At 36.7% G+C, this 17,246-nt stretch overlaps 1 protein-coding gene across 3 annotated transcripts in view; it reads left to right on the top strand.

Annotated features, from left to right (window-relative positions):
- Positions 1 to 17,246, top strand: part of DENND5A (DENN domain containing 5A) — a 155,299-nt gene that overhangs the window by 94,130 nt on the left and 43,923 nt on the right. For all 3 annotated transcript variants that reach the window (XM_077113953.1, XM_077113954.1, XM_077113955.1), the window contains exons 5-10: positions 3,502 to 3,689; positions 11,505 to 11,822; positions 13,019 to 13,234; positions 13,706 to 13,940; positions 15,148 to 15,298; positions 16,228 to 16,321. In XM_077113953.1, the coding sequence (XP_076970068.1) occupies positions 3,502 to 3,689; positions 11,505 to 11,822; positions 13,019 to 13,234; positions 13,706 to 13,940; positions 15,148 to 15,298; positions 16,228 to 16,321 (1,202 nt within the window). The remainder of the gene's footprint in view (positions 1 to 3,501; positions 3,690 to 11,504; positions 11,823 to 13,018; positions 13,235 to 13,705; positions 13,941 to 15,147; positions 15,299 to 16,227; positions 16,322 to 17,246) is intronic.

Here is a 17,246-nt window from a genome sequence, read left to right as displayed (position 1 = left end):
GGGATAAGTTTCATATGAACAAGTCCCAAGATTGAGGGGTCGGCCTATTGATTTTGTTGTCTTCACTGCTTGCGAAAACATCAGGCCTTCTCCAAATGGGAAAGTTGAATATAATTCAATTTTTAATGTACAGGAACTGCCTTCTAGTCTGTTTAGAGAGGGCTTTTCTTTAGAGTGATCCAAATCCCGTGTGTTAAGAGTTGTCTTTTTTTGCACAGAGACCAGTCATAAAAATGTGTTGATTCTTCCCTCCTCACAACTCCAATTAAAGGTATTATCTCCATATGTTTTACATTATGAAAGCAGTTTCTTATTGAAACACTAAGGGAACTGTGAGCAAACCCAGACAGTTGCCTGGAGCTGAAGGGCCTACAGTTGATTGTGATTGGCTGAAACTCTTTGAATGTAGATGACCATCAGCTGTTTCCTATTTTTTGGTTTCATTGTCTTGAAACAATGAGTACCAAGAAATGCAGTGGCAAAGGGTACTTATTTTTGTGTGTATACTCATGTACTAATATACTACTGGGTTTTTGTACTGTTGCGTCTAGAGGGTACAACTCATTGCTGGATCCCTGAGGCATTGCTTGTTAGGCTTTTAAAAAATATATAAAAACATAGAAGGTAAAAACCCTACAACTCAGACAGACCACAAAGACCGTAAAATTTCACATTCCCATAGCTGTTAAACCAAACCACATAAGTTGAAAGTAATTGAGCTTTGAAAGAGGTGGTAATGTCACCTCCAAAGCTGTTTTGTTTATAAAAATACCATAATTTCAGGGTGGGCCACGATGGCTCAGCAGGTAAGAATGCTTGCCTGCCAAGCCCGAGGACCCGGGTTTGATTCCCGGTACCTGCCCATGTTAAAAAAAAAATACCAAAATTTCAAATGCACCACAAGTAATTCTTCAAAAGATTTTATTCTGAGGCAAATAAAAATTATCCATTGCCAAGCAAAAATAAATGGTCTGTTTCAGATACTAGATTAAATTCATCCTAAGAATAGGGGGAAAATTTTTTGTGCTATTGAAAAACATGCTTTTATGGAGCAGAGGCTACCTCTTTCTTCAGTTTCTAGCATACCTTCCTTTGTGATTACAGTATAGATGTTCCCAGACACAACAGCTATATATATATTGTAAGATTTATTCCACTGTCCACAAAGCCTGCATGACAAAAGCATCTCAGGGACTCCTTTACTCAGAGTATTTGTTGGCCCACTGTGAAATTTTATTTGTCACTGAGCAGACCTTTTAGGGACGCCAGCCACATAAAGCAGTAACACTGCTTTACTGACTTTGAATAAGGGAAGGAGAATGTTTGGGTTTTCTCATGAATGAAAAGGCCTCTTGTACTTACTGCCTTTAAAAAAATCCCCAAATGGTGTACATGCATGTGTGTGTGTGTGTGTGCCTACACTGGAAGGAGGGGAGGTATTATTCAACCAAATATGTATCCAAAGTATGTGTTTAAGAGCTAGTGTTGGAGCATAGTAAAACTAGTCCTTCAGCTTTAATATTGCTTGGAAGTTTTCTCTGTTTCCTTCCCCCCATTTTCCCCCACCCATCTACATTCTTTTGAGTCATCTTAATTTTGAAATTTAAAATAAATACTTATAATGTCTGAGATCCTAAAGATTATTGATTATTTTCTGACCTTCCTATCTAGAAAAAAAAAACAGCTGAAAAATAAAAGAATTGAGGTCTGATGTGACGGAACACTAGAGTTCTTAGTAATAACTTATAGAGTAGAGCAGGAGGGTTTCAACAGAAAGCAGGTAAACAGGCAAAGGCATCACAGAAGAGGCTGAAGGTAGAGTTTGCCATGGTCTGAATTTTGTTACTCAGTTGTGGCTTACTTTCTTGTAGGAGTAAATACTTTTTCTGACGTGATATATAGTTACCTTATTTGATTCTTGCAAGAACTTTTGTCATGATTTGGGGAAAGTTTTTGTCCTTGCTTTAATTGGGAGTGGGGGAGCCTTACTAAATAGTTTTTAATGTGGAAGTGATACTTCACATAGACACAATGAAACAAAAAATAGATCGTCTCCTTAAACTTTTATCAGAGTCTATCCTTGAACTCTAGTCAGTTTAAAAAGCTCTTGAAACCTGGCCCTTCTGCTAACCCCCTTGTTTTGTTTTTGTATTGTTGTTGATTAAATCTCTGAGGTGTTTTATTCGCTAATTGATCACATTGCATACCTGTCTTGTTTCCCCAAAGAAGCCTTTCTGTAGTGTCTTAAAAATGTTGAAACTGATAAATTTTGTCATTAGTATCTTTTTATTTGCATTACTAGAAAAAAATTTCTTTCCAGGTCACGCCCTTTCTTTCCTTAGCAAGAAGCAAGATAATAGGCAGCTTTCAAACCTTTATTAATGATCAAATACAGGATGCATTGCTAAACTTCTACCTAGATGATAAGTGTCAGCTTCTGCTCACTTTCTACTCATACTTCCCCATTTTCTGGAAACTTTATATTATTTTTATTATTTATAATGTTATTTATTATTTATAACTCTTTTATGAACCTGTGATTTGCTTAAATAGAAGGCTGGGTTTTTTTTACATACAACCATTTTAACCCCAATGAAAACTCATTCAAAATCAGCCATTTCGTTTTTAAAAGTTCATGTGGTTTTAAAACTTATGTTCCTGCTTTGTCCTTAAATGCTTGAAACCACAAGACCATTTTTGAATAGTAATTTAGTAAAGTTTACTTTTAACTAATCTATTTTGTTGGCTTAGCCAATATATTTATTAGTCACATTTAAAAAAAAAAGTCTAGAACTGCATTCTGAAGAAGAGCTAAACCTTTGAGCACAAGCATTTTCCTTGTAGGCCATGGTCTCTGACCTAGAACAAGAGTTTTGAGTCACCTCAGTCAATCCTCTGGGTCATCTGAGCTATCGGGAAGCTTTTTACCAAATTCTTAAAATGTAACTTTTCTGTTGTTCCTATTTAGGAAGGGTTGCCAAGTGTAGGTCAGATTGGTTAGTGTGGAAAATGAGCTTCTGCATGGATATTGATCCTCAGTGCTTGAGAAGACAAACCTTGTGTTAGCTCCTTTCAGATTGTATTGTAAAAATATCTGAGTGTTGAATGAACCTAATCTGGCCTCCAAGCTGAATGTAGATGGAGAATACTGTTACTTTTCTTTTCTGACCTCTTTCCTCACCCCCATTGTATTTAAAATAATCTAGTTATTCTGGTTTTGTGTGCAGAGCAAGTTATTTATGACTTGTTATATTTTCATATTAAATTTTCTTACTAGCAGGGACCTGTAGGTAGGTATATTTCAAGGTATGGACCACTGGGATCTGGGTTGTCTCTCTGACACCTACAAGGGAATCACATTCTGAGCATACCCATGCTGAATATTATCCTGATCCTTTCTAAGTGGGAAATTTTAAAAAGGTTTTAAATTACTGTTTGGGAAGCAAGTGCCTCCTTTTGACTGCTTGGTTTGTGTCTTTTTTTTTTTTTTTTTTCACCTAGATTACCAGAGACTGATGACTGTGGCAGAGACGATTACAGCTCTCATGTTTCCTTTCCAATGGCAGCATGTCTATGTTCCTATACTCCCAGCCTCTCTCCTGCATTTCTTAGATGCACCTGTGCCATACCTAATGGGCTTGCATTCCAATGGCCTGGATGACCGGTCAAAGCTAGAGCTGCCTCAAGAGGTGAGAGAATCTGTGGGTTGGTGCCTATAGGAATTAGAGAGAGGGAAGGGCTTTGGGATGAGACCAAGGTGGTATTGCCAAGTTTATTTTCTTTTACTTTGGGGAACATATATAACTTTTAGGGACAAAAAGTGAAAACAGTAAACATTAAACTCAATTTATATCATTCCAGGAATACCTGTCATCCTCAGCACTTGACATACATATAAACAGGCCTGTAATTTCCACATTTGTGCTATATCATAAATTGCCTTTTTCGTAGATATTTTTCAAACAGTATTTTAGACACCTTTAAAACTTTTATTCATTATGTAAAATTTTAAACATATACATAATAATATAATGAATATCTGTGTTCTTATCACCCAGCTTCAGCAGTTACCACACATGTTCGTATTTCATTTTACAACTTCTGCCTTATATTATTCTAAGCAAATCCAAGATAATTTTATAACTGTATTAGTAGTCAGACATGTATTAATAAATAAATGGTTTTCTTTTACAGGCTACAGTTGATCTGTAAAAGTTGACCTGATCAGTGATTGTTGTAGTACTGAGCCAGTTTTGAAACTTGCTAGTTTGAGATAAGGAAGACCTTGAGAAAAAGCTTGTCCTCTTGCTATGAGGATGGCCTTTTCCTCTTTCTTGTTTTAAATACCGAAGGAATTGATTAAATATATCTATTTATTTGTTCATTTCCTACTTCATTACAAAATAGATTTAAAGTATGATTAAGATAAGATTGTTTTATTTTTCATTTTCCAAAAATTATTAATAGAACTGATCTGCCTTTTTATGTCATTGTGATTGGTATGAAACCAGCTTTCCTATTCTGAATTTCTTAGTGATTAGAAAAGTCTGGAAAGAAGACTTTGAAATTTATGTACACCGTTGTCAACTTGACTGTCTGGTTTGGTGGTGAATATGACCAAGGGAACCCCAAAAAAGGGAGCATTCCCATGGAATTGGATTTAGGCAGAACTCACATTGTCAGCATCCTTGTTAAATACCTTTGATAATTAAACCACACATGATATTTAAATTATAATGAAATGCATCTCTTTGTTCTTTTTCCCTCTTCTTTGATTTTTTTTTTTTAGTAGAGCATTTATAGTTTTACAGAAAAACATGCAGAAAGTAGAGTTCCCATGTAATCCACCTCTCACACATGATTTTCCCTATTATTAGCGTTTTGCATTAGCATGGTATTTTTGTTATAATTGATGAAACGATAGTTCTATAATTATGCCATTAAATTTAGCCCACTCTTTACATTAGGATTTACTCTTTGTGTAGTACAGTTCTCCTGTTTTGTCATAACTTATATATAATCTAATATTCCTTTATATCTCTTTTCAAATATAGAATTCTATTATATATTTATATATAATTATATTATCAGTGTTAATTATATTAACAAAGTTGTGCCTCCATCACCGTTGCAAAACTTTTCTATCACCCCAAACAGAAACTGTAACAATTAACCATTATCTCCCCATTCCCTTCTCCTACCTGGCTCCCGGTAATTTGTATTCTAGTTTCTGACTTAATGAATTTACATATTCTGCTTATGTCATATCATGACATATATGTGATGTCATACAGTAGTTGTCTTTTTATGTCTGGCTTATTTCACTCATGATATCTTTAAGGTTCATTCATGTTGTAGCATGCATCAGAATTTCATTCTTTTTTGTAATGAATAACATTCCATTATATGTAAATACCCACATTTTGTTTATGCATTCATTTGTTGATGGACAGTTGGGTTACTTCCATCTTTTGGCAATCAGGATTAAAACCACTAAAGATTGGTGTGCAAATATCTGTTCAGATCCCTGCCTTAGATTCCTTTGGGTATATATCTAGAAGTGGGATTGCCAAGTCATATGGTAATTCTGTAGTTAACTTTCTGAAGACTTGCCAAACTGCTTTCCATAATGGCTGTACCATTTTACATTCCCACCAACAATGTACAAATGTTCTTCTTCTCCACATCCTGTCCAACACTTGTCATTTTCCATATACTTTAATAGTAGTCATTCTAGTGGGTGTGAGATTATATTTCTTTGTGGTTTTGATTTGCATTTCCCTAATGGCTAATAACTTCGAGCCTTTTTTCATGTGCTTTTTTGGCCATTTGTATATCTCTTTGGAAAAATGTCTGTTCAGATCTTTTCCCCGTATTATAAGAGGAATAATTGTCTTTTTATTGTTGAATTGTAGGATTTCTTTATAAATTCTGAATCTTAAACCCTTATCAGATATGTGGTTTCCAAATATTTTCTCCTATTCTGTAAGTTGTCTTTTTCCTGATACAGTGCTTTGATACACAAATTCTTAAATTTTGATGAGGCCCCATTTGTTTATTTTTGCTTTTGTTCCTTGTGCTTTGAATATTAAGTCTAAGAAACCATTGCCTAATACAAGGTCCTAAAGATGCTTTCTTATGTTTTCTTCTATGAATTTTATAGTTTGGGTCTTATATCCATTTGGTGTTGGATCCATTTGACTTTGATTTTTGTATATAGTGTGTATATAGAGGTCCACCTTCATTCTTTTGCATATGGTCATCCAGTTTTCCCAGCCCTATTTATTGAAAACTATTCTTTTGCCACTGAGTGGACTTGACACCATTGTCAAAAATTAGATGGTCATAGATGTGAGGGTTGATTTTTGAACTCTTAATTTGAGTCTGTTGGTCTGTATGTTTGTCTTTGTGACAATGACATGCTGTTTTGATGACTGTGGTTTTATAATAAGTTTTGAGATCGGAAAATGTGAGGCCTCCAACTTCATTTTCCTTTTTTTTTTTTTGCATGCTGTATGGTCAGGGTTAATTTCATTCTTTTTCCATGTGAGTATCCCTTTATTGCAGCACCATTTGTTGAATTTTTTATTTGTTTGTTTTCTTGTTTATTTGTTTTTTGGGACATTCATAGGCTGGGAATCAAACCCAGGTGTCCTGCATAGCAGTTGAGAATTCTGCCACTGAACTACCCTTGCACCCCCAACTTCATTTTTCTTTTTCAAAATTGGTTTGGCTGTGGTGCCCCTTACCCTTCTATATAAATCAGATTATTGAAATTTCCATTTCTCCAAAGGCTGCTGTTGTATTTTTGATTGGGAATGCATTGAATCAGTAAATTGCTTTGGGTAGAATTGACGTCTTAATAATATTTAGTCTTTCAATCCATGAACGCGATTTCCATTTATTTAGGTTTTCTTTGATTTCATTCCTTTTAGCACTGTTTTGTAATTTTCCATGTGTAAGTCGTTTAAGTTTAACAAATTTAATCCTTAGTTAAATTTATTCCTACACATTTTTCTTGATTTCCCCATCAGATTTTTCATTACTAGTATATAAAAACACCATTGATTTTTGTGTGTTGATCTTGTGTTCTGGCATGTTACTGAATTCATTTATTAGCTCTAGGAGCTTTGTTGTGTGTTTTTTGTTGTTGTTGTTTTTCCTGAAAAATGTATAAGATCCTCTCCATGTATAGGATCATGTCTTCTGCAAACAGGGAGAGCTTTATTACTTCCTTTCATATTTTCTCCTTTGATTGTAGAATTCAAAAATGTCTTCCTTGTAGCTCTTTCTGCTTTTACTCTTTTTACTCCTTTGATTCTGTAGAACTTTGTGCTATTGGGTCTGGGACTAGATTAATTAAGGAAGAAAAGTTCTAAATGATGGAGAGAATTTAGTTTTCTAAATTTCTGAGTTTGGGTTATGGGTTTTTATTTGTATTTGTCTATTCTATCCATAAATATGTATGAAGAGTAGATGTCAAAGATTGGAGAAAGGGGTTCTTTTTTGTTGTTTCTTTTAGACAAATGTATATTTAATATGGATACCTCTTCCAAATAAGTAGTTATAATTTTATAAGTTAAAAATAGAAACACCACAAAAAATGGTTGAAAGTAGAAGGCCAAAGAGGCATCATGTTAAATGCATAATCTAATAAATAGGTCACTAGGCAAGGAAGACATTTTCCAGTTTTATTTTCAGCATTGGCATCACCTTGCTGTTTACTTGGTGCAGGTTAATGTTCCCAGTAGGTTTGCTTAGCATCTTCTGTGTGTCTTATCTATGTGAGTATATGAAGAGGTTGATGGGAGACCAGCTGTTTTCTGAGTGGAACAGTTTGAAAAACCTAAAAGTTCACTTTGTTCTGGGTATTGGAGCTTCCACTTTTGCAGTATTCACCATCATTGCTGTGACCTTTGCACCTGATTTTCTGGCCTCTCCCTGTGATCTACTTGGGAAGGAGTGGTGACAACAGGACTATAGAATGTGTTTCATTAGCAGCTCTCGGATTTCAGAGTCCCTGTCACATCCAGTCTGCCCCCCTGATATGCCCACATTTGTGGGGGCAGTTACATAGCTAGATATTTTCTACCTTGATTTTTAGAGGGTAACCTCTGAGGTTAGTCCCCATAAGAAGTCTCAGGCTGGGGCTTCTTGAAAAGAACTCACTTTTTCAAGGAAAGAAATACCATGAAGGGTACACGTAGTGATTGGCAAGTGATAATATTTTTGAAAGGCAACTTGGGGATGCCTGATAGAAATGATAGATGTTTATAATAAAATTTTCTAACAATATTTAAAAGGCATAAAAAATAAAAATTACCTCGAATTTTGCCACACAGAGATAACTACTTTCAACATTTTGGTGGACATCCTGTAGTATCTTTTAACTATACTGTTAGAGCCTTTGAGAGGCAGGATTGGGAAAATTCACCTGGGTTTGTGCAAGAGGGTAGTGGGGTGGGTCAGCACTGGTTTAGAAGAGGTATTATTGCTCCAGGGAGAGAAGAAAATGGAGTATACATTCCCTAGCCTCTAAAAGTAGAATTCATCAGTTGCTGCCCTGTCCGTGGGCATCAGAAATCTGTAAAAAGCTCTTTGTTCCTTTTGACACCAACACATGAGCGCAGCTGGCCCTGAGCAAGTGAGAGTGCTATAGTACCTTTGTGAGGCATCCTTTGTCCTGTGCTTCTCCATTGGACTTCATTGTCAGAGTCCAGGTAGGAGGCAGTTCCTTCACAGCTTTTCAGGGGAATCAAGTGGAAGACACTTAAGTAAAGAAAGGGTGTCACTTCTTTCTATTTTGGCCACTTTATTTTTTAATCAGTAAATTGCTGAGCTCCCCTTTCATGAATAACATAGAGATAGACTTGGGGAATGGCCGATTACGATTAGGTGTTATGAATTCAGAATTGGGAAAGGGCATTGTGAACTCCTGCAGGAAAAGATTTGGGAGAATTTTTGGAATTTGGGGGATTCATGTGATTACAACCCCAGAGAAGATAAATCTTCCCATTTCCTCTCCCAACAAGGTAGGGAAAGTAATGGAGGAAAGCTGATTACATAGGGTTCAATGCCTTTTTCAAGCTCCTTTTTGTCTCCGAAGTTGTTATGCAGGATCTAGCCTCTTCTCAACTGAGAAAAGGGGTCATGAGGGTTTTTGAGTAGGTTTGAGTAGTAAGTTGCTTCTGTTTGCCAGAGTCTTCTGTGTGCTGGGAAGAGGTAGTGTGAGACTAGTAATTGAATGACCCTCTTTTTCACTTTGCATTCTTATTCCTCCCTTCTTCAGCCTAACTTTTCAAAGAATAACTAGTGCTGTCTCCTCTGAAGCTATTTTATCTTAATCTAACCCATCTCTGTAGTGAGGCTGAACTGGTTTTCCTTCTCTAGACACCTGTGACCCAAAGTATCCACAATGTCAGCATAGCATTTGTAGTTTATAAAACTCCAGTTTATATTATATTACATTACATGTATTGCTCACAAAAGTAGGAGATAAACCCAAGCAGATATTGTTGAGTGGATGCAGTTATTTTTAGCTGCTTCTGTTTCCTATTGGAGAAGCTGCTTTTTTTCTTTCTGAGGAGAGTGAAACTAAAGAATAAATGATTGTATTGTATGCCTCTGGTGGGTCACATGGCTTATTCTGTTAGCTATATCCACACGGCTTCTGAGGCAGGTGATCTTCATGACTAGATGATTTAATTCCATTTTACTGTCTTTTTAAATGACTTAGCCTGACAGTGTTTATAATTTTAAAATCTTAAAGGAATGAGCAAAAAAACCCCTTTTCTTAGGTACTAAACATTTGCTGGTCCTTTAGGCAAGGACTCAAAGTTATGTACTGAAAGAACTATAGAGAGTGAAATTTAAGTGATTCTTCCAGTCTTTGGATCTTTGAAATGGGAAAACTCTTTTTTAATTAGAAGTGGGTAGGCAGAGATTTATGCGCCCAGTGAATGATTATTGAATGAATGAATGCACAGACATTTAAACCAGGCGGTTTTAATAGATTGAGAGTTTGTGGAAGAGTTATTAAGCTAGACTTATCGTATTAGTTTTCTGCCTCTTTTTATTAGAGTACAGTGATAATGTAACAGCATTTTGATATACAATAGAGGTACTATGCCAAAAGAGGGACTATTCAGTAATGGAGCTGGGAAATTGCTTATTCATAGGGGATAAAGATGAAAGAGTATCCTTATCTCACACCTTAGCATATTCAACCTCAGATGGATTAAGAAATTAAAGGCCAAAAGCAAAAGTTTAAATCTTCTAGAAGAAGATATTAATGAATACCTTTCTGGCTTCTCTGTGGGGAAAGATTTTGTAAACAAGATACAGAAAACACTATCCATAAATTTAAAAAATGATAAATTTTATTTTTTTTCATTGAGGAAGATATTTTAAAGATAGTGAAAGATAAAATAAAATCTAGAAGTCATTTATAACATTACCTACAAAGGGTTAGCATCAAGAGAAAAGAAACAAATTGGTAAGAAGATAATAAGGAATCAAATAGAAAAAATGGGCTAGAAATATGAATAGGCATTGCACAAAACTTCACTAGCAATCAGTGTAAATCAAATAGATAGTGCAATACCATTTTATACCATTTCACTGGTACTGTTAAAGATGTCTAATGATATACAGTTTTGGAAAGGATTTAGCCCAAAAGGATCACATTAAATTGCTGGTGAAATTTGGAACACAGCTAAGCATTATCTTCTGAAGTTGGAGATTTGTATACCTTACAACCCAGTTCAGCTTCTAGGATATATCCAAGAGAAGATCTTGCACATATGTCCAAGAAGACAGGTGTAACAGTGTGAAAACAATAAAGTGAAAATCATGCAAATACCCTTTAATAGGAAAATCGACAAATTGTTATATATTAATACAACCAGCAATATATGAGAAATATATTGCTTCTCTTCATCCGTTCAGAAGCAGTGTTAAAGCCAGAAGGGCTTTAGAAATCATCTACCAAATCTTTCAAATCAGGACTGAGGCTAAGAAAAGGATAATTATACACTCAGGGTCATAAAGGGTGACGATGTCTTAGTTAGGCCTGGAACCTAGTCTTTCTGACTCATAATGTTCTTTTCACTACTGTAAGAATTCACAAATCCATTAAATATTTAGTGAGCATTTACATACATGATTTTTGTCCTGGATGTTTAACATCTATGTCTTCATTTAATCCTTACCACTCTCTAAATGTTTTTATCTCTCTGTCTTCATTGTTTACAGTGAGGAAACAGAATCAGAGAGCTTAAGTAACTTTCCCAAGGTCAGAAAACTAGAAAAAGAAAGATTGGAAAAAAAGAAAAAGGAAGATTGAAACTCAGGTGTATCTCTTTCCTGAGGCCCATCTTCTTTATATATACCTCATGTCTTACCATTTCAGGTGTTTTCGTTTCCATTTCTTGCTCATAATCCTTTTAGAAGCTTCTTCCTAAATGCTCTGAAGTTGTTCACACTCATCCTGTTTTGACTTTCAGGCTAATCTCTGCTTTGTGGACATTGACAACCACTTTATTGAGCTGCCAGAGGACTTGCCTCAGTTTCCTAACAAGTTAGAGTTTGTCCAGGAAGTCTCTGAAATTCTCATGGCATTTGGCATTCCCCCTGAAGGGAATCTTCATTGCAGTGAGAGTGCCTCCAAGCTGAAGAGGCTTCGGGCCTCTGAGCTTGTCTCTGACAAAAGAAATGGAAACATCGCTGGCTCCCCTTTACATTCCTATGAGCTCCTCAAGGAGAATGAAACTATTGCACGGTTGCAGGCCTTGGTCAAGAGGACTGGGGTGAGCTTGGAAAAGGTAAGGTATTGTATATGCATCTGTGGCAAGTTTGGTCTGTGCTTGGGTCCTTGTGCTGGTAAAATAAGATGTGGGATGAGAATGTACTCAGTTCAGGACAAGGCATATTTGTTAGCAATGAAAGAATGCTCTGTATGGGAGACTCTGGGTTCAATTCGGACAGACATTATCCTAGAAATCCTATTTTAATCTAAATCTGGGTAGTTTCTCACTTGTATATTAAGGAGAGCCTGCTGTCATTTCATATGAGCACTACAATAGAGTGATTTGGAGAGATGATGGTGTGTTAATTCTTGTATTCTAGACCTCTTTCAGATCCATTGCCCTGTGGTTTCATAGTAACGTAAGAAAGTCAGAACATATATTATCTTTGTTTTATAGTGGAGGAAAGAGGCTTAGAGAGCTTAAGTATTTTACTTGAGCTTAAATCCCTAATAAGTAGCTGATCTGAGAGTAGAACCTAACCCTCTTTAGTTCTAGTCTTATGCTCTTTCCAGAGATGTACTTAATCCATATCCTGGCTTTGATGAGGCTGTCAGCTTTCTGTATTTGTTTATAGTTTACCCATTTCTTCATTGTCACCATTCTCACTATGCAGTTACTTTTGCAAATTACAAATAAACAAAATGGACCAATCTAATAATTTTATTGGACTTTTAAAAAAATTTAAATGAAGAATGAAATATTTCATTTACTGGCTTTATTTAATCATTGGAGCCAATTAAAGAGGAGCAGAAAAATATTTAGGGAGATTCAATAGTTTAAGCATACACACTCACACACTCAAGGAAAATCTTTAAGGAAAAAAGTAAAGTAATAAGGGGGAGAAAATCCAAGAGGTGAAGGCAGAGTCAGGGTCAGACCTTGTTGCTTTGCATTATTTTCTTACTGATTTCTCAGATTCCCTCCTTTCCCCCCTGACCCTGGAGATACTCATCTTCTCTTTTCTAATGGTGAATTTCTGCTTTTAATGATCTCATGTCCACTTTCATTGAGGTTCATGAAAACTCCCTCATTTACCTAGTCTCCATCTCAGAATTCCTATCTTTCATTTTCCTTCCCATTTTTTTCCTCTTTTGTTTATTCCCTCCATTTGTTCATGGTAAATGACCAGTGGGAAAAAAATCAGCTCAGTTGCATTTCTTTAGGCTAAAAAGGGAAGCTTGAGTGTCCTCAACTGTTGTTTCCTATTTTAGTTGGAAGTGCGTGAAGACCCCAGCAGCAATAAGGATCTCAAAGTTCAGTGCAGTGAAGAAGAACTCAGAATTTACCAGCTAAACATTCAGATACGGGAAGTTTTTGCAAATCGTTTCACTCAGATGTTTGCAGATTATGAGGTGTTTGTCATTCAGCCCAGCCAGGATAAGGAGTCCTGGTTTACCAACAGGGAGCAGATGCAAAACTTTGATAAAGTGAGTGTAATCCTGCTGGGAAAGTTGTGGGGAATGAGACTATACTGTACATATTGAAGATTTAACCAAAGATGAGTTTTTCCTTTAATAATCATATTTCTTAATCCTTCCAATGTTAATGAAATCTAAGGTCTTGTTGCTTTAAAATGCATGTGCTGGTTATTACTGTCAGATGATACCTCCATTCAGAAAGCTGTCTCTTAAAGGTAAAGGATCCATGTGCAGATTCACCATCAGGATTCTGGGAAGGTTGGTTACTACTGAGATTTCTTAGGTAAACTTGGGCACGTGTGTCACAGTTTCAGAAGATCTGAAATTGTGAATTTTTTTTAAAAAAAGAAGGGAATGTTTACTTTTCATAAAGACCTAGGAAGTTTCAGAGAATTAAGTAAGTTGTCCTTGGTGGTCAAGGCTGACATACTCTTTACCTCTTCCCTGTTAGTGACTTTCTGTTTCCTCTTGGTCCCACAGGCATCTTTTCTATCAGATCAGCCTGAACCCTATCTGCCCTTCCTCTCAAGATTTCTGGAGACCCAGATGTTTGCTTCTTTTATTGACAACAAAATTATGTGTCATGATGATGATGATAAAGACCCTGTTCTCCGAGTATTTGATTCCCGAGTAGACAAGATCAGGCTGTTAAATGTTCGGACACCTACTCTCCGTACATCCATGTACCAGAAGTGTACCACTGTGGATGAAGCAGGTCAGGCCTCCTTGGAGCTGTACATTATGGTTACATCACTGACATATCCCTGTTCCTTAACATACCAGTTTCTTTCCTCAACATGTCATCTTTTTTTCCCATGTGAAAATGTGAAATTTTTCACATTTACATGTGTGCCCAAAATGCTGTTCCCTGTCATTTTTACCTGGACTACTTCTTGTCCTTCAAGAATGTGTCACTTAGGAATGGGTCCTACTCTAGGTATTAGAGAACCAAATCAGAGTGGGTTAAATGAATAGTGGTTTATTTTTCTCAGATTAGCAAGAAATGCAGAATTATTGGTTGATGGTGTTAGCTCAGCAGATCAACAATGTAATCAGGAACTGAGGTTTTATGTTTTTACTCAGTTATCCTTAGTATGTTGACTTTTATCTTCATGTTTGCTATCTCATGGTTATAAGAGGCTTTGTGTTCACATTCAAAGCAAGAAGAGAAGAGGAAGGTTGATGCCAGCTGTAACTCTCCCCTTTTATCAGGAAAGCAAAAGCTTTCCCAGAAGTTCCCAGGCCAGAACTATGTTATGTGGCCATCCTTAAATGCAGGGGAGGCTGTGAAAGTTGAGTTTTGAACTAAGTATAATGCTACCCTGAACAATGTTGGTTGTTTGCAGTGTCCAGTCTGGTTCCAGGGTTACCAGCTAGTTGATTCAAATCTCGTTTGGCAGCCCATTTATTTTTTCTGGTGGAGTGAGTATCTGTAAAATTTCCTGCTCTATCATTTTGCCTTGAGTAGTTTCTTTACCTGCATGTACTGATCAGTTACTCTGCTTAGTATGCAAAAAAGACCCTCTGCAGATCTCCTGAGTTCTCTCTGTCTGTAGCGCCCTCCTCTTTATTACTCTGTCCTATTGATTCCGGCTGCCTTGGTCTCTCTGAGACCTTTGTCTCCTTAATTCAGAGTGTTCTCCAGATTGCCTAGATTTTCCTTCCCTGAATGGCCGTCTGGAAACTCTCAAGCCAGTTAGCTGGGGCAATTGTAGAGGTTACTTTATTTATTTCCAGTCTCAAAGATCACTGTCCTTTGTTATCAGTGTCTTAAAAACCATTATTTCATATATTTTGTCTGACTTTTTTTCCCCATTGTTTCAGACAGAAAGGTAAATTAGTCCCTGTTACTCGATTTTGCTTGGAAGTGGAAGAGTATCCAGCTTTTTAACGTTTGACTTGCTTTTCTTGTTCTCAATCAGAGAAAGCAATTGAGCTGCGTCTGACAAAAATTGACCATACTGCAGTTCATCCCCATTTACTTGACATGAAGATCGGACAAGGAAAGTATGAGCCAGGCTTCTTCCCTAAGCTGCAGTCTGATGTTCTTTCCACTGGGCCAGTCAGCAACAAGTGAGTCAACTCCCAGGAATTCCCTGATTCAGCTCTCTAGCCACTAAGCCTGGGCCTGAGCTGGTATCCCCATAAGACCCCTGGATTTGAACAAGAAAGTAGGTGACAGAGTATTTGTCATTTCCTATCTCCACTGTGTAAATTGAGATGGCTTCACATGCACAGGACCTGCAAAAAGCCAGGCTGTGGACTGCACATGGGTTAGAATTATCTCATTACTTGAGACAAAATAAAGTGTGAGTGGCTGAGAGAGGTTGTCCTGAAGGTTATTCTTACGTATTATATAGATATCCACTTTTTAGTTTATAGTGTATTTGAGTGACTAAAGGGAAGTACCTGAAACTGTAGAGCTGTGTTCCAGTAGCTGTGTTTCTTGAAGATGATTGTACAATAATATAGCTTTTTCGGTATGACTGTGTGATTGTGAAAACCTTGTACCTGATGCTCCTTTTATCTACGGTATGACCCATGAGTAAAAAATATGGATGAAAAATAAATAATAGGGGAAATAAAGAAAAGAATTATCTCAATACTGAATCCCCTAGAGCGCCTTACCAGCATTATGCCTTTAATAAGTGGTATTCAAATAATTGGAATCTGAACTGAAAATAGTCAACTTAGTAGCTTTGCTCTTCTTTAGTTACTTTTGGAGATGAATATATCAAAGCCAGACAATTGAATGAATATAGTTTTGGATCTGCATGTAAAGGTTTAGTAGATGAATCAAGGGAGATATGTCTGTGTTCCTTGGGGAGTTTATCTGTTTCTTATCCAGTCATTGATCTTTAAGCTACTTTTCTTTAAGGTCTCTGAGGTATCTATGGTGCCTCTTTGTCTGGCATTAGCTCCTAAACATTCAAGCTTTTTCCTGTCAGTTGACCTTACTTCCTTAGTGGGATGGTCTGAATTACGTGCTTTAATTCTGTAAGGTGGACGAAAAGGAATGCCCCTGCCCAGTGGAGGCGGAAAGATCGACAGAAGCAACACACAGAACACCTGCGTTTAGACAATGACCAGAGGGAGGTAAGATACCTTATTAATGACAGGGAATGGCCCTCTTATCATGTTACATTGTCTTTCTCTTTCCCATTTCCTTGACCTCTGGTCTGATTCAAGAGTTCCAGCAGTGGCCTCTTCCCATAAAGAAGGGTTAATAATAAGACTAATTTCTGAAGTTTGATACAAGGGTCTGAGTTATGACAAATCCAGGATATAGAAGATTTTGCATGTGGCAGCTAGCCACTAGCTTGTAGGTCTCCCTAAGTCAGGCTTTATTTGTACCCCTATTCAGGAATAAGTCAGTGCTTAGAAGAGAGCCTTTCACTGTCCTTTCCTTACTCATTCATGCATGATAACTCACTTATTCCCTATGGGTTGTGAAAGGAAACACACAAGATATCTGATGGGAGGGATGTGGTGAGGAATCCTTTTAAAATTGATGAGACTTTTTTTTTTTTTTTTGCATTAGCTGTAGTAATAAAGGAATTAATCCTGTGAGACTAAAAAATAGGAAAAGTTGAATTTGGATTAATGTTGTGAGTCTATGAACCTGGGGTTCTTCTGCTTTTTCTATATCTTAATTTTAAAAAGTAATCTTGATTTTTAAAGGAGAGGAATGTTATCAGTGTTTTGAAGCTGGGGATTATTGCATTTACTTCCTAAATCCCCATTGTTTGTAGGCTGGGTTTCTTAGTTCTGCTTGTCACTTGCTTTTAGTAAAGTTTCTAGTTATATGAACCTCAAGTGGGAGAACAAGCCTTACTTGGTTGCATAGAAGTTGTGAAAACGGGGCTTAACCTCTTGGGCAAGTTCCTTCTTCAGAAACATCTCCTTTAGAAAAGACCCTGTGATTTGCATTAGGTAGATAAAAATCCAATAAAGCATATTGTTTTCAGTGTGTCTGGCACCTCAGTGAGGATGGGAAAATAAGTAACATATTTTGCCTGGT

The sequence above is a fragment of the Tamandua tetradactyla genome, chromosome 8 (assembly GCF_023851605.1).
Source record: "Tamandua tetradactyla isolate mTamTet1 chromosome 8, mTamTet1.pri, whole genome shotgun sequence".
NCBI classification, from domain to species: Eukaryota; Metazoa; Chordata; class Mammalia; order Pilosa; family Myrmecophagidae; genus Tamandua; species Tamandua tetradactyla.
The sequence above is the reverse complement of the archived record's forward strand: the minus strand, read 5'-3'. Positions and strand labels throughout refer to the sequence as shown.